Source organism: Arvicanthis niloticus, chromosome 16 (assembly GCF_011762505.2).
Source record: "Arvicanthis niloticus isolate mArvNil1 chromosome 16, mArvNil1.pat.X, whole genome shotgun sequence".
In the NCBI taxonomy this organism is placed as follows: domain Eukaryota; kingdom Metazoa; phylum Chordata; class Mammalia; order Rodentia; family Muridae; genus Arvicanthis; species Arvicanthis niloticus.
Window position 1 is genome coordinate 36,144,222 of NC_047673.1, and position 27,484 is coordinate 36,171,705.

Here is a 27,484-nt window from a genome sequence, read left to right on the forward strand (position 1 = left end):
ACATCGGGTTTTGAGACAAGACCTCTCCCTGGGACTCAGGGCTTGCTGTTTGGGCTGGAGAGTCAACAACCCCAGAGATCTATCCTTTTCTGCATCACTAGCTGTCGGTGCCTCCACCTTTTTACAGAAGTTCTGAGGATCAAACTCTGGTCCTCACACTTGGTGGGCAAGCGCTTTGTTGACTGAGGTACTTCCTCAGCTCCCTCAGTGTTTCTTATGACCCCTAAATCTCTGCTGATCCACGGGGTACTGAAATCTTCCAGTTTCAGGTAATTCAATACCTCTCCCATTATACATTTACTTTTTACTTCAGCTTGGGCTCTTTTTCTTCCCTAGGCTTATTTATTTTATCGCGTGTGGATGAGTATTTTGCCCACAGGGATGTCAGTGTACCACACGCATGCCTGGTGCCTGCAGAGGTCAGAGCAAAGTGATGGGTTCCCTGGAACTGGAGTTGTGGAAGGTTATGAGCTACTACATAGGTGCTAGGAACTAAACTCTGGTCCTCTGCAAGAACCGCAAGGGCTCTTAACTAATGAGCCATCTCTCCGACCCTCAGCATGGGCTTTTGATTGAAATGTCTTTTTCAATCAACATTGGGTGAAATTGAAAGGTCAAGGTCCATCAGGGTCACTCCTTCCATGGACTCTGCAGCATCCCATTCCCCATCCCAAGATGACCCCATCTATGGGGGGTGGGGGGCGTCTCCTGGAGAAGGCAGGCACTGCTGGTCTACTGGGGTTTGCTGGTGCCCACTGCTGATCTTCGCGCTTTTGCTGTGAACTTTGTCTTGGCACAGATCTGGTCAGGCCTTAACCTTGACTCCTCCGTAACCTCGGAAACTCTCTGCTCAATCTTCCAAGGAGTTCTGAATCTGGACATGAACTCTCTCTGGTCCCAGGCCTGGACAGTCTGCCACAGAATTCCTGCTAGGAATCCCCGTCCCTGTCACCTGAGCCCCACAGACTCCCCTTCCCTGTCACCTAAGCCCCACAGCAATGCCCTTGACTTGTATGTCTCTTCTGCTTGCTCACCATTGACATTGGGACATTCCTGAATCGGATCTTTTAAAATTCACACAGTGGGGAAGCAGTGAGCTGAGGTAATGTGGACAGCCTCAGATAGTGCAGACAGCCTCAGATAGTCCTCTAGCCATGTCTTCCTGCTGTTAGCTGCTACTTGATAAGGTAGAACAGGGGTCCTACTCCTACAGTGTCCAGGTTGAGACACTTAACTATCTCTGACCCTGATTTCTCCAGAGAATACTGCCTGGCTTCCATAGCCATTTGAGATGTTAACCTCTGCAATAAAACATGTTTGTTTCTACAGCTATTAAAAATAGTTAAGTTCTTATTGCTATCTAGGATGTGAATTATGTAAAACTTTTTTTTTCTCCAAGGTTATTTTTAAGAATTCGTTCTGGAAAACAAAGTTTTGGAAGCTGGAAAATAAATGAGAGGCGGTGGACTTAGAAAATCGGAGAAAATTAAAACCAAAAAATAGCGATTGAGAACACGCAGATGCAATTGGATTTATTCTCTAGATTCTTGAAAAGCCTGAGAATTGACAAGACCGGGCACTGCTGAGCCCGGGTTAGAGGTAGGGCCATGGAAGGAGAATACAAGGATGTATTTAAGAAGCACTTAGAGGTTACAGATGTGGCTCTGTCAGAGGAGTGCATGCCTCCTAGACACAAAGCCCCAGTCTAATCCTCCCTTGACATGAAATAACCCAAGTGTTGGAGCACACATCTGTAATTCTATACTAGGGAGTCAAACTCAGGAGGATCAGAAGTTCAAGGACATCCTTGGCTACATAAGACATTTAGTACCAGATATCCCAATTGTTTCAAACAACAACAAAGTACTCAATGCCTACACACTCTCCTTCTGACCCTATGCTGTTCACTCACACCCCTCCAGGGAGTTGGTGAGCCTTACAGAGAAGGGGGAACAGAGTACTGTTTGACCAGACAAGGAAGCACAAAGGATGATTGTATAGTTCACCGAAATTAGAATGAATTAAGACCAAAAGGCTCATGAAAAGACATTACTGTGCACTGTGTTTTGGACGTTAGACAGTATTTTCCAAGCTGGACATGAGGACATATGCCTGTAATTTCAGCATGTGAGTCTGAAACAGAAAGATGGGGCTAGCCTGGGCTACTCAATGAGCCTCATTTAATTAGTTGGTCAATAAGCAAACAAAGAAATGATGGTGGGTACCTTTAAATCATAGTTCACATATTTTAAATACATTAGAGTACATAGTGAGTTGCTCACACTCAAGCTTAATAAGAGACATTATTATAGTAAAATATAACAGTATCTGTAAAATCTGAAACTTCAGAGAGATATGGCTGTAATTAGATAATTAGCTTATATGGTTAAGGCTTGTGAGACATGCCCTAAAGCTGCACATTCATTATTTAAAATCAATACTATTCTTCAAATAATCCAAAGCTTTTCATATTTAAGAGAATCAACTAGAATTAAGAAAGAGAAGTGAATGTCATATGAAAATTATTTTTAAATGCGTAAGGTGAGACATAAAAATATTATATGATACAAATATGATACAAATGAAAGGAATTTTTCAAAGCATTTTCTTGAACACTTTATTAGTTTTATGTGTGTGGGTAATTTGCCTGCATGAATGTCTGTGTGCCATGAATATAAAGTAGTCATGGAGGCCAGAAAAGGGTTGGGTTTCCTGGAACTAGAGTTGCCGATGATGAATCACCGTGTGACTCCTGGGCATCAACCTGAGTCTTCTAGAAGAGCAGCCAAGACTCTTAAACACTACATCTCTCCAGCCCCAAAGAATTTGTTAAAGCAAACAAATGAGAAAGAAATATTCTCCTGACACAGTATTTTATCCTTTTGTACAAAATTCACACCAGAAATTCTATGTAGAAGAAACTCATGTCATGAACAAAAATAAACAAACAAAGAAGGACAATCGATTTTGACTTAGCTCCCTTGAGGGAAAAAAAGAAGGAAAGGCTTGGACATTGTTTAGATTTACAAGCTGTGGAAAGCCAAAATACTAAACCAAACTATCCGTGTTACCATAAACTTTTGTAGCTGTTAAGCAGAGGAACATAAAGCATATTAGTGTCTCCCATTAAAATCTTACTCATTACTATATAAGATAAAGTTTCTCAGTTGCCCAACATAAGATCACCCAAGGTAGGCAGGATGCAGCTTTGGGTCTGTTTATTAACACCTCTAGTTAACAAATGTTCACGTAGGGCTGGAGATGTGACAACATGGTTAGAACATGCATGGCTCTTACTTACAGAGGGCCCAAGTTCATTTCCCAGCGCCCACATCTGGCAGCTCACAATTGATTATAACTTCAGCTCCAGGGAAACCCTCTAACCACAGACACATGCATACATCATGCATGTATATTAAAAATCAAATACTTGGCAAGTTGCCCTTTAAGTGAATCTAATTTTATCCGTAAGAGAAACTGCTGCCTGTAACCATTACTCTATTATTATGTCATCACGGCCAAAGGTTCTTTTATTTATGCTGCACCTTAATAAGAAAAGAACATTGAGGAGAGACTAAGGGGGTGAAAAGAATTCAAGTAAACAAGTGTTACCTGTCACCTGCCCTACTGTCTCAGGCAGATCTCTGATGGCTTCATTTAGCTTTTTTATTGGCTTCTGTCACCTCAACCCTTATTCCTCCCAAATCCCTTCCAAGCCCCTAACTCTGGGTAGGAGAGAGAGAAAGTAAGAGTGGAAGGGGGCGTAGACCTCTTTAGGCCATGGTTCCTTGGGGCAAGTCCAATCTTCACCATCAGGACATCTTCAACTTCTCATCAACCACAATAGCATCAACCATGAGCAGCAGGATGAGCGGCAGCCTCCACAGGCCCTCTTGCCCGCCCCCTCCAGAGGCCCCAGAATTAAACTATCTGCAGCTGTCAAAAATCACACCCCTGCTAGTGCATGAGGCAAATCATAATCACCTGACATGAAGTTGCTTTACTGTTCTCATCTGCTCTCAGAGCTCTTCAAAGCTCATGAGAGTGCTTCCTATGACTGATCCGTAAAACCAAGCATCTCCAAAGTGGGCTACATTATTGTAATTATTTTTAGATTGGGGGATTATTATCAATCATTTTCATTTGATTGTTTGATGAACAACCAAACATAAAATCAGAGGCCACTGAGATGGCTCAGTGAAGTCAAGGTGCTTGATGCCAAACCCAATGGTCTGAGTTCAAATCCCTGAGCCCCACACAGAGGAAGAGAACTCCTGAAACTTGTCTTCTGACCTTCATGCTCTCAGTATGTCATGTGCATGCCCATGTATATAAGCATGGTATGTACATACCCATGTATACACACATACAATAAGTAAATATATGTTCAAATAAATAAATAAATCAGATATTTGCATTAACTTTTAAAACAACTTAGAATAATGGCTAAGAATGCAGAGGGTGTCTAAAAATATTTCCTTTTCTCTAAGAGTAAGGCATGGTAGGCATTTTAAGTTACAAAAAACACAAATCATGATTCCATACCCAACATTCAAAGTGTAATACCTTACCTAACCTTAGTTACTATCCCCATAAGAAATGTCTGGTATACAATCATCTTAAGATTGTATGAAATGTGTGCTGGGCATGGCAGTGCACACACCTTTGATCCCAGCACTTGGAGGCAGAGACAGGTGGATATCTGTGAGTTTCAGACCAGCCTGGTCTATATAAGTAATTCTAGGCCAGCCAGGACTACAGACTAAGATGCTGTTCCCCCTAAAATGGTTATGTGCAATCAAGATCAGCAGGATGGTTCAGTGGGTAAAAACTTTGCCATAGGAGCCTGGAGAGTTGAGGTCAATCCCCAGGGTCTGTGTAAAGGTAAGAACACTGAGTCTGTAAAGCGGCCTCTGACTTACACACACACACACACACACACACACACACACAAATATACTAATAATATATAAAATATAAATTATTTTAAAATAAAAATTACTCCATTCTTTTTTGGGTGTTTTGTTGTTTTGTTTTGTTTTGGTTTTTTGAAACAGGTTTCTCTTTTGTGTCCTTGGCTGTCCTAGAACTTGCTCTGTAGACCAGGGTGGCCTCAAACTCATAAAGATTTACCTGCCTCTGCCTCTGGAGTGCTGGAGTTAAAGGCGTGTGCCACCACTGTGCGGCCTCTTTATTTATTTATTTTTCCAGCTCTCAATAGACAGGATCAGGTTAAAATTAACTCTGCAGGTGACCTAATGGGGGACTCCCTGTAGAGATGTTTTCATTGGATCAAGCCTCAGCTGTAGAAGTTACTTCAGTAACCCACCAAAGACTTCCTAAGTCAATGTCATGAGATTCTCTTCTCCATCCAAACACAAGCCTTTGGAGTTTGGGGGTGAACCTGTCATAGTGGTATGTCCTCAGAGCAAGCTGGCAAGTATCACACTACTGTAGATTATATCCACGCTTAGTGATAGCCCTTTAAGCCCAGGATTAAAAAAAGATCTCATGAAGCTGAAAACACCCCAGACATCTTGTAGTCTGATAAGAAGTTGCTAAGAAAAGACCCGGTGAGCTTGTTTTGTGCGATGCTCTTGAGTTTGATCCAAATTCTGAACCTGCAGCTGTCAGTTAACAGGTAAACGTAGATTTTTCTAAAAGGAAAATTGGTTTTGAAGTAAAAAAAATTTTGAGGTGTTATGACTCCCGGCTTTAAAAGAAATAATAATGTAGATTTTAATTCTATCCCATAGGAAGGGACTTTACAATTTAAAAAGTCAGGCTTTTATAAAACAGTTGTGGGGATGATCAAAAATATTTGGCCGGAGAAGTCATATCCTGACAAAATATACTTTTCTGTCTATGTGATATGAGAATGAATTAGAAAAATTGTCACCGACCATATCAGGCGAATTTGAGCAACAGTACAAGTAATATTAGCAACAGAATAAAACCCATTATTAACTAGTAAATAACATAAGCAACAATGATCCATACAGATAATTATAGGTAAATTAGAAAACCAAAGGCGTATGAAGAATGGAATTACTGTATAAGTCAGAATATTTTATACAAACTATTTCTTAATCAAAAAAAGAACAAAGGTTAAGTATCTACGGTAGAAATCAGTAAGTCATCAAATGAACACCACACTGTTAGTGCAGACCACAGTGCTGTACCACCTGATAGACTACAGTGAGGACAAACGGCCTCTGACAAAGAGTGCATGGCCTGATCTACCCACTAAAAAAACATCCACAAAAGACACAAAAACAGTTTCCAGAATAACTGGTCTAGAATGTTCTAAAATGTTCAGGCCACGGGAGTTCAAGGTAAATCAAACTGATCAGACTAAAATACATTAAGTAAACAGATCATTGAAATTAGATGTAATCAGCCCTCAGTCTGGGACCTGTGGCTACCCAAGGCATTGCTGTAAGAACATCAATGCTGCCTGGAAGCTATAGTGTGACTGTGCATCCGTGCTAATCTTGAATATTAACAGCTGCATTGTGCTCAGTATCCTTATGAAATAGACACCGAACTGTTTAGGAGAGATGGGATGCAGTCAGCAATTTACTCTCAATAGTTCAAGAGAATAGGTAGGGGAAATAGCTCAGTTGGTGAATGGCTTGCCACACAAGCATGAGGACCTGAGTTTGACATGCAATGTGAAAAGCCAGGTGCAACAGCACATGCCTGTCACTCAAAACATCAAAGATTCCTTGGACTCATTGACCAGCCAGTATAGACGGTCTGTGAGCTCCAGGCTCAGCAAAAATGTTCTGCCTGAAAAACATTAGGTAGATATCAATAAATAAATATATACAACATAAGTCTCTGACTTCCATACTATATACACATATACCCACACACTCATACATACCTGCATGTGCACACAAACACATACACATACATACATGACACACACAAGACAAATAAATAAATCTTTAAAACTTAAACCTTCCCTGCTAAAGGTCATTTTTCTGAAAGATTAATTGATTGAGAAATTATCTTAAAATAAAAGTAGGTTTCTGTGGAGACTAGTGCATGTTGACATTGTAAAGCACCTATCATTTTTGTTTTACGTTCTATGCCACCCATTGGGACTTAGTCATCTCATGAAAATCTCCAGGTAATTTCTACATAATAGCCAATGCTCACTTACCATCGCCATGTACAAATTAGAGTTGTCACATAATAATTTATTGTTATATTAATATATAGCATTTAATGAGCTATATTATTTTCTTTAGAATGGCAGTTTAACAGACATATTAGACCGAAACTTTAAAATATTAAAGCTGTCCCAATGCCACAGAAAAAGACTGGCAAGTCTTGTAGAAACAACTGCTCTAGAAAATAATAAAGTATAGCTAATGAACATTAAACTATCATGCCTCCTCCCTGAAAGTAAGCCATGTGTAATTTATTAAGTAATAAGTTATTAAATCATTGTGACTGTCAATTCCTACTCACTGTGACTTAAAATCCAATTCTCAATGACTGTATATTCTATCTGAAATAACTGATTTGCAAAATAAGTCATATGTATTTATTGAAAACATTTACTTAAAGTTCGTGCTTTCTAGACAGTCAGATAAGCAAGCTCTGCTTCTCAGAGAAACATCTGCCTTTTACAAGCCTGTTACCAAGTGCACAGGAAAATCAGTGTACTTTGATAAATGGAGACCAAATCACCTCCCCTGCATCAGCTCCCGGAAAAGGGTGGGGGTTGGGCGAGGCTTCCTGACCTCCGTTACTAAGCAACGGGATGCTGCGGCTAGAAGCGGCAGAGCTGAATGCTTGGGGCAAGGCAGTTGATAGGGAGATCTTAAGCGACAGAAATGAGCCCCGGTAAGAACAATCCAGGAGGCTGTCCTCTAGGGGGGAGCTCTGGGAAATGGAGGATAGTGGAGGCACACCCTGGTCCCTTTATCCCAAAGCCTCCGGAGTTTTCCGGATGGGTCTGGTATGCGGATCTTCCTGACCTCAAATCCCCTGCTCTGTGCAAAAGCACTCGCCTGCCCCCTGGCGGGCTGCCACCTCCAGCCCTATTTGCAGAGTCGACATCTCTACCTGGCCCCAGCGCGCCCTCCGGTGGCCGCCGAGGGCGTGGGCGACCCGAATCTCCGTGCCTCGCTTCCTCACCTTCCCAGGCTACCTTCCAGCTCTTCGCCAAAAGCTGTGCTCCGGTCTGTTCCAGAAAATCATCTCACGGAAGAAGATGACGTTGACTCCATTCTCCTCTCAGCATCCAAGGTCCTGAATTCCTCTGAGGGGGTAAAGGAAAGCGGGGGCAGTGAACCAGGTAAAATGCTGGGTAAAAAAAAAAAAAAGAAAGAAAGAAAGTTGGGGGTTTGCTGTTTCGCTTTAGTTTGGTTTGGTTTGGTTCGGTTCGGTTCTGTTCGGTTCGGTTCGGTTCGGTTCGAATCAGATTAAATTTCAGTTTTGGACAGACATCTAAACAATGCACGAGTTTTCTAACAAAATCTATGTTTTTACAGTAAATATTTGTTGGTCATGAGCTATAGCATGGGGAGGATATTTGAAAGAATCCATACAGCCAGGAGTCCCAATAAACCAAGATTTAGATGTTTAGGGTAACTTGAGGACCACAGAACGCCGACATTGAGATCTCACTTTCTGGAGAAAAGCCCAAAGTGGTAGCACGCCTCCCTCTCACATGGGCGCACAGTGGGACATCAAGAGAAGGAGCCAGGACTCATAAGCAAAGGTGGCTTTTAGATTGATGGGTAGGACCCCCATTGTGGGTTCCCCAGGTGAGGCAGAGAGAAATGATGGAGCAGAAGCCTGAGCTTGGCACACCTTGGCCAATCCAAGACCACACCTCACCTGATAAAAAAAATCAACTTGATTCAAGATGGAGAACATCTTGGAGAAAGACTGGACCAGTGCTTTCTGCATTCCTCTGTCACCAGGCATGAAGACCTGTAGCCTTCCCTGAGCAGCCAGCAAAGTGGGGCAGGGTAATGACACTAAAGACCATCGTAGATGGGTGAAGACATTAAATTAGCCTGGTATTTGCCTCTGAGCTCAACAAAGGTCAGAAGAGATGGAGTCGCCTCCATATGGCAAGTGCACGTGTTTTGCACTTAGAGGCTGAGGAGACAGTTTCATGAGTGAAGCTTTTACTGGGCAAACATCAAATCCTCTGTAAAGGTCAGGCTCAGTAGAGACAGAGAATCTGGGAAGCCATGGGTCATTTAGCCTCATGAATGCAGCAGCAAATAAGAGAGCTTACCTCAAACACAGTGGATGATTGACACCCAGGATCCCATGGTACTCAGTAACATGACATGCTAATAAGAGCAGTTAGTTAACATAACTAACCTTAACTTGTCACAGTGAATATCTGAGGGGTGCTTTTGGACTTCAGCACGGATAATATGTTGGGTCTCTCTCCCCTGTTCTGCTTCTGAACCTCCATCCATTTGCTCAACTGCCAAGCATTTTGAAGGACCTGCTGTATCTGGCCCTGTTCTAGGTGTTGGACATCTGTGATTATCAAGGCCAGTTGTCAACTTGTCAGAATCTAGAATCCCCTCCATAATGAACCTCTGGGCCTACATGGCTTTCAGTGCTGAGGAAGAAAGAGCTGCCCACTGTGGGTGGCACCATTCCTTGGCTGTGTTCTAGACAGCTTAAATGGAGACAGGAAGCCGAGCACTGACATGAATTCATCCTTTGCTCTCTGTTCATTTACTGTGGATGCAACATTGTATCTGTCCCATTGTAACTCATCCTGAAATATTAGCCTGTGCCCTTGAGTTATAATGCTGAAATAAATCCTTTCTCTCTTAGGTTTCTTTTGTCAGAGTGTTCTATAGTAGAACAGAAAAGAAACTAAGACAGGATCTAAGACAATATATACAAGCTCTCGTTCAGCTTATCTGTCACTGGGAGAGCAGACATTGTTTCCGAGGTAGCAGTCATTTCCTATGGGGAAAGAGAAGGCTGAAGTATCTGGAGTGTGATAGGTAGGTGAGGAGTCTTCTGTTTTGAAGGGGGAAGGTGACAGGAGAGGGTTCCATTTAGCAGGTCCCATCCGAGCAAAGACCAGAGGAGGTAAAGAAGAAATGGCAAAAGGTTCTAGAAAGGAACACTTCAGGCATCAAGACCAGCAACAGTCCGGGATCTGAGGTGTGAGACGGCCTGGCTTGCTTGAGAAGTTAACTCCTATGGACGAGGCAGAATGAATGAAGGGCTGGGGGTAGCAGGAACAGTTGGAGTGGAACAGGAGAGAAACTTTATAACTCCAGGCAAGGATTTGGAGTTCTATTTGGAACCAAATGAGAAGCACTGGGAAGCTCTGAGCAGCCCCCTCTGGTTCAGACTAGAACCTGTATCATGAATGCATGCTCTTTGAGTATTTACTTCATGCTGTGTGCCTTGCTAAGGGTGACACATGCTTAGACTCACCTGTCACCATACGTTATAAATCCAGAAGTCTATGTCCAGGCAGCCTGATTCCATAGCTCATACCCTCGCTTCCCTGGCAGAGTGCACTCTAACCCCCAGGCCACCTACACTGCAGATGCCACTAGGCCTGTCAACAAAGTTAGTGTTTGCACTTGAGACCCAGTTTGACTATTCACTTTTTAAATCGCCGTGTTCCCCTTTAGCCTCAGTCACAGGCATACACTTAACACTTTCTGCATACATTGAATATGACATAATTTTCTGCAGGCTTGGAAATAAACTCTTTTTTTTTCTTTATGATAAAAAAGGTCAACCCACTGATAATTGACTCTTTTTTATTTCAGCACTTAAATATGAAATAGAAAACATAAGTGTTAGCATTCCTTCTAGGCTCCGCCCCACAGTTGCCTAGCAATACCCAGATAATGCCTGGCTTGCTACAAAAGTGGCTGCTTGGCTCCTCCTGGCTCCCATACTCTCTGCCCCTTGTCTCCCCATCCCCCTACCCTCTCTCCACAAGTTCTTTCTCTCTCTCTCTCTCTCTCTCTCTCTCTCTCTCTCTCTCTCTCTCTCACTGCTCTTCTCTGTCTCTACTCTCTCCTCAACTCCCCTTCTCATGCCCTAAATAAACTCTATACTATATCCATCATATGGCTGGTCCCTCATGGAGAAGGGATGCCTCTGCGGGCCCATGGTAGAGGCATCTCCTTCCACCTCACCATACCTGGCTCTACCAAACATATCCTGGCCTCTTTTCTCTTTTACAAAAACACAATAAGCTAGATATGAGTAATATTTCTTACATTCTCAACATATAATAAGCTTCTTTGGGGGTGGAGTCGTAGGGTGGGAGATGGCCCTGCCAATCTTCCACGCTGTCTCTGCAAGGCTGGGCATTGCCTAGACCATCCCGCCAACCATAGGGGCCCAGTAGAAAAATGAGACTCTGTCGGGCAGTGGTGGTGCACGCCTTTAATCCCAGCACTTGGGAGGCAGAGGCAGGTGGATTTCTGAGTTCAAGGCCAGCCTGGTCTACAGAGTGAGTTCCAGGATAGCCAGGACTACACAGAGAAACCCTGTCTCGAAAAAACAAAAACAAAAAAAGAAAGAAAAAAGAAAAATGAGACTCTGATGCTTAGATTATCCAAAGGCTTTATAAGTTTGATAATGCTCAATAACAAGATGCCCATATAATCAGAAGTGTAACCCAATACCCAACCTAGATATACCAACTACCTTTGACTGGCAGAGACAAGTGAACACCCGCCTCCATGTTCGCCTCTCTCTCTCCTCTCCTCCCTTAGCTCCTCCTCTTCCTTTTCCTCTTCCTCCCTTACTCCTCCCACCTTAGCTCCTCCTACAATGTGACTCTTTAAGAATTACCGAATTTTAAAAGTGCTTTTCCTTAGGAACCAGTGACACCTAAAGACTAATAGGAAAAATCAGAATTTCCTTTATTACCTTGAAAACTAGGTGAGCCCAGTTTCCTGCCTGCTCACTGCCTGTACTGAATCACCAGGGCTCCGCTGGAGAAAAACTATTCATTTCTGAATCACTCCATGAAGCTAAAAGGAGCAGCTCAATGCGATTTGGAGTGCTTGCCTTATTGCCAAAATAAATCTCTTTTCGAATGCTCCCTCTCCCAAATAACTGTGTCATTTCTCTCATAGCATGATCTCATGGAAACGGTGGAAACAGCCTGGCCAAAACTCCCCCATCCTTACATTTGCTAAGCTCCCTTCTCCCTGTTTCAATGGAAGAACTGCTCTATTCAGTCAATGCCCAACTGATGCAGACTTCCTTCTCATCCAGAATTCTTCTGCCATTGCATCCCTCATTCTGGAGACACCCCCCCACCCCCACCCCCTCTGCAATATGTTTTCAGCAGGCAAGCATGTTAGAATCTCCAATAGCTAAAATATTAAGTTAAAAATAAATCCTCTTAAGCTGCTGAGATGACCTGGCAGCTAAGGGGTTTGCTGCCCGACTTACTAACCTGAGTTTGATCCCTGAGTGGAAGGAGAGAACCAACTCCCATGATTTGTTCTCTGAACTCTCTCTCTCTCTCTCTCTCTCTCTCTCTGTGTGTGTGTGTGTGTGTGTGTGTGTGTGTGTGTGTGTCTGTCTGTCTGTCTGTCTGTCTGTCTGTCTCTCACAAGCACACACACTCTGTCTCTCTGTCTCTCTCACACACACACGGTAAGTAAATGTAATTTTAAAAGTTAAAAAGTTCTTCTTATCAAGTGTCTTCTAGCATGAACACTATTCTACTATTACGCCTCTTCCATTGCACAGTAAACATCGAGAAAAGTTGTGCATACCCGGGGGCTGCAAATTTCTATATCACATTCTCCCCGGAAGCCATTTTACCTGCGCTTCATCAGGCCCTCCCCAAAAAATGCCTTTATCTAAGCAGCAACACCCACGTTGTCCATCAGCCTTCATTGCCATCCCATAAATGACACATCCAATGAAGTACTTGACATTTCTGACAGACAACTTAAGCTTAAAATATCTAATAGTGTTCTTTTTCTCTTTCTCTTAAAATAGAAACAATATGGTCACCACCACCACCTCTCTCACAAAGGCTTTCAGCATAGTTTCAAAAGATTTTCCCACATGCATCAACTTCTACCCTAGTCATGAGTCTGTAAGTCAGAGGGAAGAGATCTCTGTGGTTCAAGAAAGGATATCATAAGAAATCATCTACAGGGGCAGGAGAGGCGCCTCAGCAGTTAAAAGCACTGGCCACTCTTCCAGAGGACCCATGGGTTCTAGTCCTAACACCCAAATGGTGGCTGGCAACCACCTGTAACTTGGGGAATCTAACCATTCTTCTTACCTGGAGTACCAACCTTCATGTGCTGCACAGACATCTATAACCTTAATTTTTTCACATCCTATTTTAATGATGGTTTGTAAATGCCTTAACCTCCCTTTTAGCCCACCACCCACCAGAGGAAGTGGGAAAGAAAAAACTTCGGGGAAGTGGACCTGTTTCGAAAGGTTCTTTGGAGCAACCCCCATCTGTGTTGTCTGGAAATCGGCAGTTCAGTTCACAGATTAGCAGGTAGTGGAAGCTCAATCCACTCACACTTCATGGATACACCACAGTCCAGTTCAGTTAAATCAGGTTAGCAACAGCGGTGACATGACCTAGCAGAGACAGCCAGGCTTCAGCCTCAGCTGTGCCTCTCTCAGGAAAGTGAAGATCAGTGAAGACTCGAGACCCACAAGCACTGCACAGCTAGCTGTACCAGCAAGCCAAGCTCTGTCTCTGTCACCCCCTGGAGTCCTTTCTATACTCACTCTAAACATCATGTGTCCTCCATGTCCTTACCTCAGCATGTGCATCCAATCAGCCCAAGTCTGCAAAGTCCTGACAAATGCAGTTCAACTATGCAATTTAACAATACATGCACACGCATGTTAGCAAGGAATCCTTCATCCCTTGTCCTTTCACATGTTTGCTTTACAGAACATCCTCTCTCCTATGTCTGCTTGAGTGAAACGTTCCTTCAGGAGTCTGCCTTAGTCTTTTACCTATATCCACTTCAGGAAAACACTTCATGTGTTTGCCCCAGGAAAACCCCTTCCAACACAACGGACTCTCCAAAGAACTCTTAAGTTTCCACTTCAGACATCTATGCAGGCAAGGCACCCATACACATTGAGAAGATTTTTTAAAATAAATCATCCATATTATGTCAAAGAAAATAGCAATTCTAAACAGAGTGGTCACATTTAAATAGATATTTGTGTGACAAGAAACTATGGAATTATGATCAAAGCTGAAGAGATGGGCAGGAAATATATGAAGCTGAATCCACTCACACTTCATGGATACACCACAGCCCAGTTCAGTCGAATCAAGTTATATACAATATATATATATATATATATATATATATATATATATATATTATATAACAATGATATATATACATATATCATTGTTCTTTTTCAAGAACCTATTGCTTACTATTCTAGTTTTGTATATGCTACTTACTATATACTATATATAACATAAACCTGACACTAGTGGGTTTAACACAGAGCTTTGTGGGAACTACGACGACAGAACAGAACGTGAGACTCATAGACTCCAGCATGGAAGTCATCTTAGTAGCAAATACAGACAGATGGCATGTGTGAAAGAGAATTTGCTTTCTCATCCTTTTTGGCGAGGAGTAAATCAACTCAGAATACAGTGAAATATAAGTTTTCAAGCTCTTAATCTCTTCCATGGTGATTTCTTAATACATTGTCATTTTGACTGACATATACTAATTATATGTCATTCATATATAAATACATGCATTCATATATACGTAATAGATATCACATACACATATATGTATAAAATGCATATACATTGAAATCTTTAAGGACATGTATATAAGGTAATGATTATGTCAAGATAATTGATTTGTCTAAACCATCAGCTGTTTCTCATTTCTTTTTGTCATGAACTTTCAAATTCTTCACCAGCTAGTTTGAACTTTTTGATATCCAATTCTTCACAAGATATTTTGATACAGTTGTTATCAATTATAACCACCCCCTACTAATCACCTATTAACCACCCTCTCTGACCCTCACACCCATTCCCAGAGTTGAGTAACCAACAATCTATTCTCTTCTTCAGTGAGATTCCCTTTTAGTTTGTACACACATGTGAGAACATGTGCACAGACGTGTGAAAACATGTGCACAGACATACATGCAGGCAAAACGCCCATGCACATAATTTTTAAAGGGTAAAATTAAATTTTCTCTCTTGGCTCCTCGTGCATGCACCTCACATTTTTTTCAGTTATCAGGTGATGGGCTAAGGTTGATTAGTCCTCCTGGCTGCTGTAAATGATGCCTCAATAAACCTGCAGGTGAGAATACCTCTTGAACATCCTGACTCCATTTCCCTTGGGTATATAGCTGCAGTGGGATTACTGGGTATTTGTGGTAGTTACTTTTAATGGATTAAATGTAATGATTTAACATACCCCATACTACTTATATGTTTTCAAGCTCTTAATCTCTTCCATGATATGTTTCTTAATACAGTGTCATTTTGACTGACAAATATTAATTAATATATATAATTTATAATATGTATAATATAATATTATTTATAGTAATAAATAATAATGTTTATAATATTTATAATATAATACTTATCATTTATAATATTTCTGTAACAGGCATGCTAATTTACATTTCCTCCAACATCATGTACGAGGTCCCCTCTCTTTATATCCTCCGGGTTTCAACACCATGCATGCTTTATGTATGTCTGTGTGGAAGAGGGGGGAGGGGGAGGAAAAGGGGGAGGAAGCGGGAGAGTGAATGAGAGAGAGCTAAAGTGTTATCTAAAATTAACAATTCTTCTTGGTAGGATTCTAGGTGACTTTTTTTTTTGCATGACCTGTATGAGTACATTATAATAGATTTGTTTAGAGTCTAAAAATTTTTGAACTCTCTCCTACCTTGGCCTCAGCTTCCCAATGAGAGTCAGAAAAAAAGCAATATCCAGGTAAGCTCTCTGTCTCTCGGTGCTCCAACTAGAGGTAGGATTCTGCAGCTGGCTACACATCTCGTTCTGAACTAATGTTGCTTCCTCGGAGATGAGGATCAAACTGGCAAAGGAGATGTCTGCACTTGACAAGCACCACCTGCACCACCGTCTGATGGGTCGCTAATGCAGGATAGAGGATCTGGAGACCTAGCTGAAGTCCAACTCTGAGGACAGATGTTGTCAGATGTTGTCAGCCTAAAAGAACATTCTACCATAATTCGTATTTCAACCGGAAAGCTAGGAAGTTTTTACTTCTTACTTTAAAAACTTTTTAAAGCAAGGAAGCTACCTACCATGTGGATAAACACTACACAATCTGTCCTCTGCTGCGAGTCTGTCAACAACCTCTGGGAAGGTGCCGAGCCTGTGATACCCACTGTCTCCCATCCTGAAGACCTGTGTTCACTATGTGTGGATTTTAGAGTAGCTGAGGAAATACAATAATCAATCACTGAGCAGGGGTAGAGGCTTTAGTAGCTACACGAACAAGATCAGCTACAGCCCAAGCTCTCAGCCCCCTCTGCCCTGGCAGCAGGTCTCTGTCCCCAACCAGTGTAGCTCAGTGGACTGCATGTGCTTCTTCTTGTGCTGGAGCAGCAAGACCCCATGCTCTGTCTTGAGGGACAGAGATGGGTATGAGTGTGTGAAGGCTGCTTAGGTGTCATAGGACATGCTCATTGAACAGCACAAAGGAACAAAAGACATTGACTCTTCAATGGGAAAGATCTCTCCACAAGAGGAGATAAGTTTAATGCAGGTGTCGAAGACTCTACCTTTGATAAGGAAATGTACCAGTTCAGCATCCTATTTTTACATAGCCAAGAAGAGCCAAAGGGCTGTGGGCACAGAATTTCCCCAAGAAAGCATGTGAATTGTTCTTTATAGGGCTTTGCTTGAGAGCACAACAGACAGATGTGATGCACTGTGAGTCAGGGAGAACATCTCATGCCAATCTCCCCCCAAACTAAGGCCTATATAGTCCATTAACCAAAAGCCTTTCATACTACAGGAATTATTGTGTTCTGTTTTATTTATTTATTTATTTTTTTACAAAAGAGTGAAGTCTATAACTCAGAAACAGAATGGTTCCTTACCAAAAAAAAGCATTGCTATAACCCCATGTAAATATTTTTTAATTTTGCAAAACATTAAACATACACACACATATACACATACATATATATTTACATACACATAGAAATATAATTACATAATACACACATATATAAACATATATACATATATATATCATATATATCATATGATATATGTGTGTGATATATATGATATATACACATATATAAACATATGTACATATATAATATATATGTATACTATATATATATATATATATATATATATATATATATATGACATACATATATATATCAAGGTGTGGTCACCCTTGCCTTTAATCCCAGCATAGAGAAGGCAGAAGTAGGTGGATCTCTGTGAGTTCAATACCAGCCTGGTCTTCATAGTGAATTCCAGGCCAGTCAAGGTTACAGAACTGGAGACCCTTTCTCAAAAATAAAATGATTTGGGGCTGCTGAGATGCTCAATGGGTACAGATGTTTGCTGCCAAGCATGACAAACTGTTTAATCCTCAGGACCCACATGGTAGAAAGTTCCTTCTCTCTCTCTCTCTCTCTCTCTCTCTCTCTCTCTCTCTCTCTCTCTCTCTCTCTCACACACACACACACACACACACACACACACAAAATGGTATATGTGCACCAATGCCCCCAAACACACACATTTAAATTTCTTTTACATAACACACTATTGAAAGCAGTGCACACTCGTGCCGTGGTGCACACTCGTGCCGTGGTGCACACTCGTGCCGTGGTGCACCTGTGAAAATCAGAGGTCAAATGGAGTCAGTTCTCTCCTTGCATCTTTACACAGATTCCAGGAATCAAACTCAGATTGTTGGGATCCCAGTAGCTAGCACTTTTACTGACTGGGTCATGCCCCCTGTCCCCACAGGTAGGTGCCTCTTAAAGTGAGAGCTGTCCTTAAATTTAATGTGTGACTAGGATAACATAACAGCCCTTCTCATTATCTCTCTGTCTCACTGTCTGGGTAAAGAGTGTGCTCTCTGTAGCAGCTTCTGCAAAATAAAACTGAGGAGTTATGCCAAGCAGTGGTGTCATACATCATTAATCCCAGAAGGAGACAGAGGCAGGGGGATCTCTGAGTTTGAGGTCAGCCTGGTCCACAGCATGAGTTTTATCCCAGGGCAGCCAGGAATGCACAGAGATCTCAGGAAGCAAAAATACAAACAAAGATAAATTTAGGAATTGAATGATGCATCTTCTTTATTTTGCTCCTTAGAATATGGCTGTGCATCAGAACCAGAAAATCAAATCCAACCACAATCAGCACTGAAAGTGAGTGTGTTTCATTTAATTATGTACAAAAACCCTTCCTGAATGAATACTGGGTCTTCTACACTACTCTCTCTCTCTCTCTCTCTCTCTCTCTCTCTCTCTCTCTCTCTCACACACACACACACACACACACAAATCATGGCATGTATAGAGATTCCACACAATCCTTGCCCCAAAAATGTCTATGAATGTACATAGAAAGTCAGCAGCACAGCTAAAGATGAGTTAGCTGGCTCATGTGATCCTTTTCGGAAACAAGTCACACTGGGGTTTGTTTGTTTGTTTGTGTGTGTGTGTGTTTGTTTTAACCCTAGCCTTTGAAGACTATCCCTGGCCACCTGAAAGTGCTCCATTTGATGCAGTGTTAAATCTCCTTATAGGTCCTACAGCATCAGCTGGAGTCGTTTCAGGCTCTGCGGATGCAGACTCTACAGAACGTCAGCATGGTATGATTGATGTAGTCCATACATAGGGAACCTTCTAGTTTCAAGTACCAACCCATCTTCTAAACCCATCAGCAGCCAGTTGTTAAGTGGATGCAAAGTTTAATACACCAGAGGAGACAATGTGTTTCGGGTTGAAATTTTATTGGGAGCAGACGACATTTTCGTATCCTTTTGGCTGTAAGGCCAAAAGAAAAGGCTCCCTGGGGCAGATGTGGCTCAGTGATTGAGCTTTTGCCTTGAACGTGCAGAGATTTGGGTTTGATCCTCACATTGCAAATAAGTAAATAGTCCTTCCTACATATAGTCTACAAAGAGAGACTCGCTCTGTAAGATTTAAACTATAACTCAAAAGTGGCCCTGGGGGAAGTGGGGGTGGGGGCTGGACTTTATCACCTTGAGTCACTGAAGTTTCTAGGAACAGCTAAAGACAGAACTGATATCATCATGCTATCATTATATCACCTGCATGCATAGCAGGTGTACCAAACACAGTCACTAACGGCCCGGCATCGACTTGACCCAGTGTCCTTGTATTGAACACAACTGTGGGGAAGTAGAAGATGAACTTTTCAGCAGAATGTGTTCTGTTTCAATGATGGATGTCAAAGATTTCTTACTTATTCCACAATGTAAAAACGTAAAACCTCTGAAATTACTAATGTAGTTCATACATTTTTACTATTTTACTAGAGGCTTCTGATTTTTTCACAAATGCATTCTTTTCCTCAGAGTCCTTTAATGACAGAGATTACAATGAATAAACAACCTAGTCTCTTAATGGCAAAACACTTCTTACATTCAGAAAATGTGAAGGTATCTTCCAACTATGTGCTTCTGCACATACACAAATTCCCAAATCCTAATTCAAATTCTAACATTCAATTTATCTTTTAAAGGTACAGTCAGAAATCAGTGAAATATTGAACAAAAGTATTGTTGAAGTTGAAAACCCACAATTTAACTCAGAAAAAAATCTAGTATTCAGCATGCATCCTGAAAAGGATTTGGTATGTTTTCAATAAATTATTCCCCTTTCTGGTATTTAAGAACTATCCCTACAACTGGTTCTCAAATCTATCTATCTATCTATCTATCTGTCTGTCTGTCTGTCTGTCTATCTATCTATCTATCTATCTATCTATCTATCTATCTACAAAGGAACATCAGAGACAAAAATAAGGAAATATCTGTCCTTAGAAACTTTAAAAAAGTATGTTTATCTCTGGACTGTAGAATTTGACTATCCCTTTAAGAGGGTGGGAGAGGCATTTCACTTCATCTAGATGCTAAAAATACCGAAGCAAATTCAAAGCAGTTTGGTTAGCCCACCTGTCCAGCGGGGATTGACAAACCAAAGATGAAGTCTATAGAAAAGCTCCAAACCAGAGTGGCCAATACTGTCCGTGCTAAGTAGGAAATTACATTTCCAGGACACTTGAGGTTCTAAAATCACCCCTTTGAATCCAGGAGTTTGAAAGCAAAGGCTGACAAGTAGCCCAGTAGCAGACACATTCGTTTTCCTTGAATTCCCATGTGGCCTGTCTACTTAGGAGACTCTCTTGGACCATAATACATTTACTACACTTCTGCCTCTGAAATTAAAAGGTTGGCCGGCATAGCTCACCCTCTAAGAAAGGAAGGCAATCCTAACGCACTCTGCTGTGGATCTCAAGACAGTCAGTATTCATTCGTTCGTGCCCAGAGACATAGATAGGGACACACACACAGGCTTCTCTGATTAGTAGAGAAAATACTCAATATGGTTGTACACATAAATCTTCCTCAAATTTTCTTAATCTCTTGGTCACGTGGGAAATGACAATATATTTATAGCATGCTTTCTATTGTCACCAGCCTAACGAGACACAAGAAGAAATACTTTCTATCAAGAAAAGTAATCATTTTGAGGACCCCAAGACTCTCCATTCGATGGAAGAGGCCTTCAGAAGTAATAGTGGCACTGGTCTCTCTCAAAGCATAAATAGTCCACCTCAGATACAGGTCGAGGACATGTTAGCTCTGGAGAGCCTGAGAACAACAGCAGATAACTCACCTCCCAGCAAAGCTATGACCACTTTGGAGCAGCCCAATGCCATAAAGAGTTTCAGTCTCTACCAGTTTCTACCTCCAGCTCCTCAAACTGTGCCACCTCAAGCTGTTCCCGAGGTTCTGGATAAATCCACCATCAGCATCCCGTTCCTGAAGCACGAGTTCTGTGAAAACTTAGACGACATTTGCCACTCTATTAAGCACATGAAAGAAGAGCTTCAGAAGTCGGACGACAAGGAGCTGGCGCTTACAAATGAACTTCACACTTTCCAGACGGATGCAAGTACTCACCGGCACCATAAACAGGAGCTGTTTCCCGTTTGTAGCTCAAAACTTAATTTTATTCGGCCAGAAAACATGGAAGGTAACGTAAGTGAAGACCTCAAATTGAAGAGAATTTCTGAATTAGAGGCATTAGTGAGCAAACTACTCCCACTCAGGGACACAGTGTCAAGACTGCACGTGAACTTTTGTAGGAAATGTAAAAAATTATCTAAAAGTGAAATATACCGAGGGAAAAAGAATGAGAAAAATAAAGACATCCCTATCACCAGCAAGAATATTATGGATTTAAAATTCCACTCCCGAGCTCCAAGGCACACTCTGTCGGTCCTGGACCCAGGGAAACACAAAATAAAAGACAAAGAAGGCCAAGCATTCATAGTCAGCCAGGGACCCATAACGTTTGAAAATGAGAAGGCACCCAACGGCAAGTGCATCCCTGAGCAGTGTGTCGCCAAAATTCATTACCTACAGAATTACTTAAAAGAATCCTTGCAGAATCAGAAAAAGATGACGGAACTGGAGAACAAAAACCTAGCCCTTAAGACCAAAATGAAGTCCCTCGTGTTCACTGCACAATCCCTGATCCAGAAGGTGGAAGCCCACGAAAAGCAACTAAAGTCTCTGGCTGAAGAAAAGAGCACTCTTCAGTCCAAGTTAACAGAAGCTGCAGAAGAGAACAAAGACTGCCTCAGAGAACTTAAGAAAATCGTCAGCACTTACAATGTCCTCCAGGGCCAACACAAAATGCTCGAGGAAAAAAACAATCAACTCTCTTTGGAAAAGCAACAGATGCTAGAGACAATAGACCACCTAAAGTACAAGGAGCAAAAGACCCAAAACGACATGGCCGTTCTCCAAAACGAAAACAATAGAATGAATATAGAAATAGAAACGATGAAAACAAGCATGCTGTTGATACGAGATGAAAGGGAAATGCTAGAGAAAGATATGTACCAACTCCTGAAGGACAAGGGCACGCTCGAGAGTGACCTGAAAGAGAGCAAACTGGAGATCCTACAGCTACAAGAGAAGGAGAGGCTAGCCAAAGCCGAGCAGGAGTCGCTTCTTCACATACTAGACGGAGCTAAAGCGGAGAAGCTGAGTCTGGAGGTAACATTGCAAGAGTCCGCTTCCGCCAGACAGATGTTGGAAAGAGAGCTCGTGGATATTCAAACCTACCAGTCTGCCGCGGAAGAGAAGTTCCTGAAAGACATCAAAAGCGCGAAGTCAGAGACAAGCATTTACAAAAACAACTTGACAGAAATCAGCAAGGAATGCGAGATGTTGTCCAAAATGGTCATGGAGATTAAGGCGGATAACCAGATTCTGAAAGAAGAGCTGAAAAAACACAGTCAGGAAAACACCAAGTTTGAAAATAGCATCAGTCGGCTCACCGAAGACAAGGTGCTTTTGGAAAACTACGTGAGAAGCATAGAAAATGAGAGGGATACCCTGGAATTTGAGATGCGGCATCTGCAGCGAAACTACGTGAATTTAAGTGATAAAGTCTCCTGTCAGAACAACAGTGCATCGAAATCGACTTACATTTCAAGAAGAGAAAAATTCTACTTTGACAACTACGATGCCTATGAAGATGCTTCCAGTCTTAGGAATAGGCCTGTGGCTTCTGACTTGAAAGGTGTGTACATTCTGATAGATAAGTAGAGGCATCTTTAAGACTCTAATTAGCTTATTAGCACTAACCAAAGTTTAGAAATAAGAAGAGGGGCCCAGAGAGGTGGTGGCTTAGTGGTTAGGAGTATGTACTGCTCTGGCAGAGGACCCACGTTTGGTTCCCAGCACCCATCCATTTGTAAGTGAGTCCAACACCCAGCTTCAATATCCAGCTTCAGGAGATCCAACACTGTCTTTCAGGGACACCTGAATCCACAGGTGTGCAAATCCACATGGAAACACACATATTTACACATAACAAAAAAAATAAGTCTTTCAAAGAAGAGAACATAAAGACGAATACAATTTAGTTTTGCAAGATGTATCTGATTTGTTATATAATAGAATCATTTAAGAACTTTTTTCTATAGATACACTGAGTGCGTACATAGCATCTTTGGGAGGGAGAAGTATTTTAAAATACTTATTAGAAATATATTCAGCACTCCCAGCTTTAAGACGTTTCCTCTTTCTTTTTCAGGAGCACCACATAAAATGTATCAACGGCTTCCATCCAAGATATGTAAATAAATTTCAAAAGAAATCAGTGTTTTTAAAAAAAAAAAAACACCTTTTCCAAGTAATTTTCCTGCATAAAAATAATATTGTAGTGACTTTTACCTCTGGTTCCAAAGGCCTCATACATGATTAAACTTGTTTTAAAATAGATGTTAGAATTACGTTAGAGAGTCAAGAACTGTAGAAAAGGTGGTAGCAAACTCTAAGCTCACACGTCGGTTTTCGTGGTTTCGTGAAAGCTAATGGGAGAAATGAAACTGTGGGTCAGAGAGTAAGGAGAGCTCGCTATTCAAAGCACGTCTGTATTTGTCCTTCACACATATTCCCCTACACAACACGGAGTTACATAGAAGGTTACATTGTAAGGAGAATCCTGTCCTGTCTCAAAAGAGCCAGTGTTTCACAATCAGGCTTACCCTTTGCTGTACAGGAACAAACTAATCTATTTTGGTTCTGTAATTCCTTGTTGAGTTTTGTCAGATGCTTTTCATCCATTACTTGATACAATATTTTTTTTCTCCTGAATACATTGTTATATCAGTTTTGATATACCTCCCATTCCTGGAATAAACCCTACCGGGCAGTGTTGTTATTCTTTTAATGTATATTCCTGGGCTTAACTTTACATCTGCCTTAGAATTTCTTCTACAAAAGGACACTGGTTTATAGATATTTCTGGCAATGACTGTCTGGTTTTAGTGTTAGGAACCCCTTGGCACAGGCCAAGATGTACCATGCCAGATGTACCCTTCCACATTTACTGCTATAGCTCAGTGCCAAAACTATGCTGGGAATGTGGGAGCCACTTGATGTTTGTAAGTAAATGGTGAGTGAATACACGGCCAGCCATCATACCAGAGTCTCATGCTGGACATTCACTTGGTAAGATAGAGATACAGAACGCTGAACACCAAAAGTTTAGACAATGTGGACTTGTGTGTCTCTCCTAACCAGGAAGGATGGCAAATTTCCTTTGAAGATTTTTTAACGAAATGATTATTGTTTTCTGCCTATCTCCTATAGATCTTTAATCAACATTCTTGATATCGTATGTCTCAGGGAAAACTGGAAGCAGGCTTTCTCAGTTTTTTTTTTTTTTCCTGTCAACTAGTTTGCATCTTATATTTGATTGTCTACAAGTAAATACATTATATTATCCTGATCACTGATTTTGACACAGGTTGTACAGGGGATACTGAAACTGGAAAACATTTAGTAATTCTCTTAACTGTTGAAAACTGAAGAATTTGCCTGGGAACACGATGTAATAACTTGCTAGCTCTAGGTAGCCAGAAGGCCTGTCTTCCCACCTCTGGCTGTATACCTTGAACTTGAGATTCAACCTTTCCCTGCCTCCGTCTCTTCATTGGTTACATGAACACCGAATGGGCAACAACCACAAACACATTTAAACAGAACGGTACATGGAATGGCTCCCAATGCAATAATAAGCATTAACTAATACTTCATTTTTATATATTTTAAACAAAATATGATAATTGAACATTTACTGATAAATAATACAAAGTTCGATTAATAAATTAACTTACAACAAATTATTTGGTGTATAATGATGAAACAGGCAGTTCAAGCATACATTACAGCTTAGGAAATGCTTTTAATTCAGTCTTTATGAGAATTCTTCCTGGTAAATAGTGCAGATAAGAAAAGTCTCAAAAATTTGTTCCAATATACATAGCTAGTGCAGGCCATTTATGTACATATATAGCTGGCATGAGCTGCAACACATATATAAAAGGATCAAGCAGTAGCTATAGAAATAGCGATCTTGGAACTATTTTCAAAAAACTATACTGTACTAGGGATGAACTTTCCAGCTGCTTTGAGAATGTCTTGCTCCTCGTGTGTCTCTTTTTAAAATTTCTTCTTTAAGAATTTCATGCAGCATATTTTTATCATATTTTTCCCACCCAGCCCCTAAGTCCTCCCAGACCCTACCCACTTAATTTTGTGTTCTCTCTCATAAGCAAACAAACAAAACGAACAAACACACAAAACCAAAAGGCCGATGAAAACATGGAGTCCAATTTGTGTGGGACAACTGCTCTTGAGCTTCTGGCCTACCCAGGAATGTGGGTGATGTGCCCAGCATCCTACCATTGAAGAAAACTGATGATCCTTACCCAGCAGCTGTCATTGGGGAATTGTTTTTGTGCCTTGAATTTGTGCGAGTCTTGCGAGTTCATGCGAGCACCTGCCCTGTCGTGCCTGGAAGACACTGTTCCCTTGGGATCATCCACCACCTCCAGACCTTACCATCTCTCTGCTTTCTCTTCACCTAGATCCCTGAATCCTTAGAGGAGGAGCATGATAGAGACACCCCAGTCAGGGCTGAGCACTCCGAAGGCTCTGCCTCTGCACACTGTCCGATTGTGTGTCTCTGTGTTAATATTCACAGAGGGCTTCTCTGATGAGGTGGGCTGAACCTCTGTCGGGTGTGTAATTAGTAAAGAGTTTTCCCCTCTCCTCTTCTTCCTGCCTTCCCATGGTACATTTTGTCTCAGAAACCTGAAATTTGCCCTGCTGAAGGCAAAGTGATGCCTGGACATGCTAAAAATGGGCATGCTCCCCCAAAATCCCAAGCTATAGTTACACCAGATGGTGGATTCCAGGATATGAGACTAATACAAAAGAAAATGAGCTAAGTGCTTCTTTTACTCCCCCAGCGTCCCTTCTGTGTGCCCCACGGAGGTCAATGCGATAGGGTAGATTAACTTAAGAACCATGCTGGCAAGTGATCGGTGCTTTATTCGTGCTTAGGCACAAAATATGGTGTGATTCAAGGTACGCCTTCCTTACAGGGTTGGGAAGTCGGTCTTTATACTGATGAGAATGGCCTATGTTGTGGGCAACCATTTGGTGTCTCAGTAACAGGGCATCAGTCCATTGTTCCCTAGTAATGTCTACTAAACCTGTTGAGGCCCACATTCTGCCTCAACACTTTTGCCTCAACGCTTTTGGGGCTAAGTGCTCTGGTCAAGAGAGAGAGAGGGGCTCTTGGGGCAAGAGACTCGAAGAATGGAGACAAGACAGGGTGTGATCAAGTCTCGTTTATTGAAGGGAAATCTGAGGTATTTATAGGCTTTTGCCACGTGCCTTGCAGGTGTTGATATGACGTAAGCCTTACAGGCGTCTATAGCGTGGACAGCACGTGCACCACAATGCCTTGCAGGCTTGGATAGCACGTGTGCCTTACAGGCATGTATGGCGTAGATAGCACGTGGACAGCACGTGGACAGCACGTGAACCGCATGCCTTGCAGGCGTGACCACCACATGCACCTTACAGCTGGGGCCAGTAAACAGCAACACAAAATATGTGGGATATCAGAGTGTGCTTCAGCTGTTGTAGGCTATTGAAAACCAAATCTTTCGTCAGGGTATATGGTTCCAGATGGCTGCAAAGTTGATCTAGCCGCTTTCTGCTAAAGTCGGCTCCCAACATAAACCCAACTGAGGGAAATAAGGGGTGTTTAGTCTTGTCCCATTTTGTGGGATGCCTCTCTGTTCAAATGATGCTGTTCTTTGCTGGATAGAAGTTTTTGTTTGGTAAGGTCCCATTTATGAATTGTTGGTCTTAAAACGTGTGCTTTCAGGGACCTGTTCAGGAAGTCCTTTCCTATGCAAATGAGTTCTGTCAAATTAGTTAATTCTTCCAAGGTCCAGTTCACACCTATAAACCTGGTTACAAGTATTGAGCAATGTTGTTAGATGCTTTCTAGCACAGATTAATAGCTGGTTAAAAAGTTTATCTCAGTCCTCACTCACTGATGGTGGGTAAGAAAACAACCCAAGTCATACGTACATCCTAATTGAATGGAATGTACTGTCTTAAGTTGTTCAGAGATAAGACATCAGTCAGCAATCCATTGCCTCTAACTCTGTCATGTTTGAGTGACGTGTATCCAAGAATGCATAATAAAGCTGTTTTGCAGGACACTACATAATGCTGTGTGTCTTCTTTCTTTAGAAAACTTTTATTCCTCATGGATTATGCTTCAAGATTTGACTTTTTTTTTTTTTTTGAAGATTACATTCTACCTAGAAATGTTGATCTAAAAAAATAAGTCAGCAACC

General features: G+C 41.6%; 1 protein-coding gene across 4 annotated transcripts; it reads left to right on the forward strand.

Annotated features, from left to right (window-relative positions):
- Positions 1-7,764: 7,764 nt before the first annotated feature.
- Ccdc110 (coiled-coil domain containing 110) lies at positions 7,765-27,478 on the forward strand. 4 transcript variants are annotated; one of them, XM_076914092.1, is made up of 7 exons: positions 7,765-7,860; positions 8,210-8,314; positions 18,359-18,414; positions 18,795-18,860; positions 19,757-19,867; positions 20,715-22,833; positions 23,350-27,478. In XM_076914092.1, exons 1-7 carry the CDS (start codon positions 7,851-7,853, stop codon positions 23,397-23,399), a joined length of 2,517 nt encoding a protein of 838 aa, XP_076770207.1. In that variant the 5' UTR covers positions 7,765-7,850; the 3' UTR covers positions 23,400-27,478. The 4 variants fall into 4 exon arrangements, with proteins under 4 accessions (XP_076770207.1, XP_076770208.1, XP_076770206.1 ...); XM_076914091.1 differs by having other exon boundaries at positions 7,768-7,860; positions 8,163-8,314; XM_076914093.1 differs by lacking the exons at positions 18,359-18,414; positions 18,795-18,860 and having other exon boundaries at positions 8,163-8,314.
- Positions 27,479-27,484: the final 6 nt, after the last annotated feature.

Coding starts and splice junctions, on each gene's coding strand:
- Ccdc110 (XM_076914091.1), top strand. CDS start 7,778: ATGCTGCGGCTAGAAGCGGCAGAGCTGAATGCTTGGGGCAAGGCAGTT. Junction 18,415..18,794: donor AACCACAATCAGCACTGAAA/GTGAGTGTGTTT, acceptor ATCTCCTTATAG/GTCCTACAGCATCAGCTGGA. Junction 18,861..19,756: donor CTCTACAGAACGTCAGCATG/GTATGATTGATG, acceptor TATCTTTTAAAG/GTACAGTCAGAAATCAGTGA.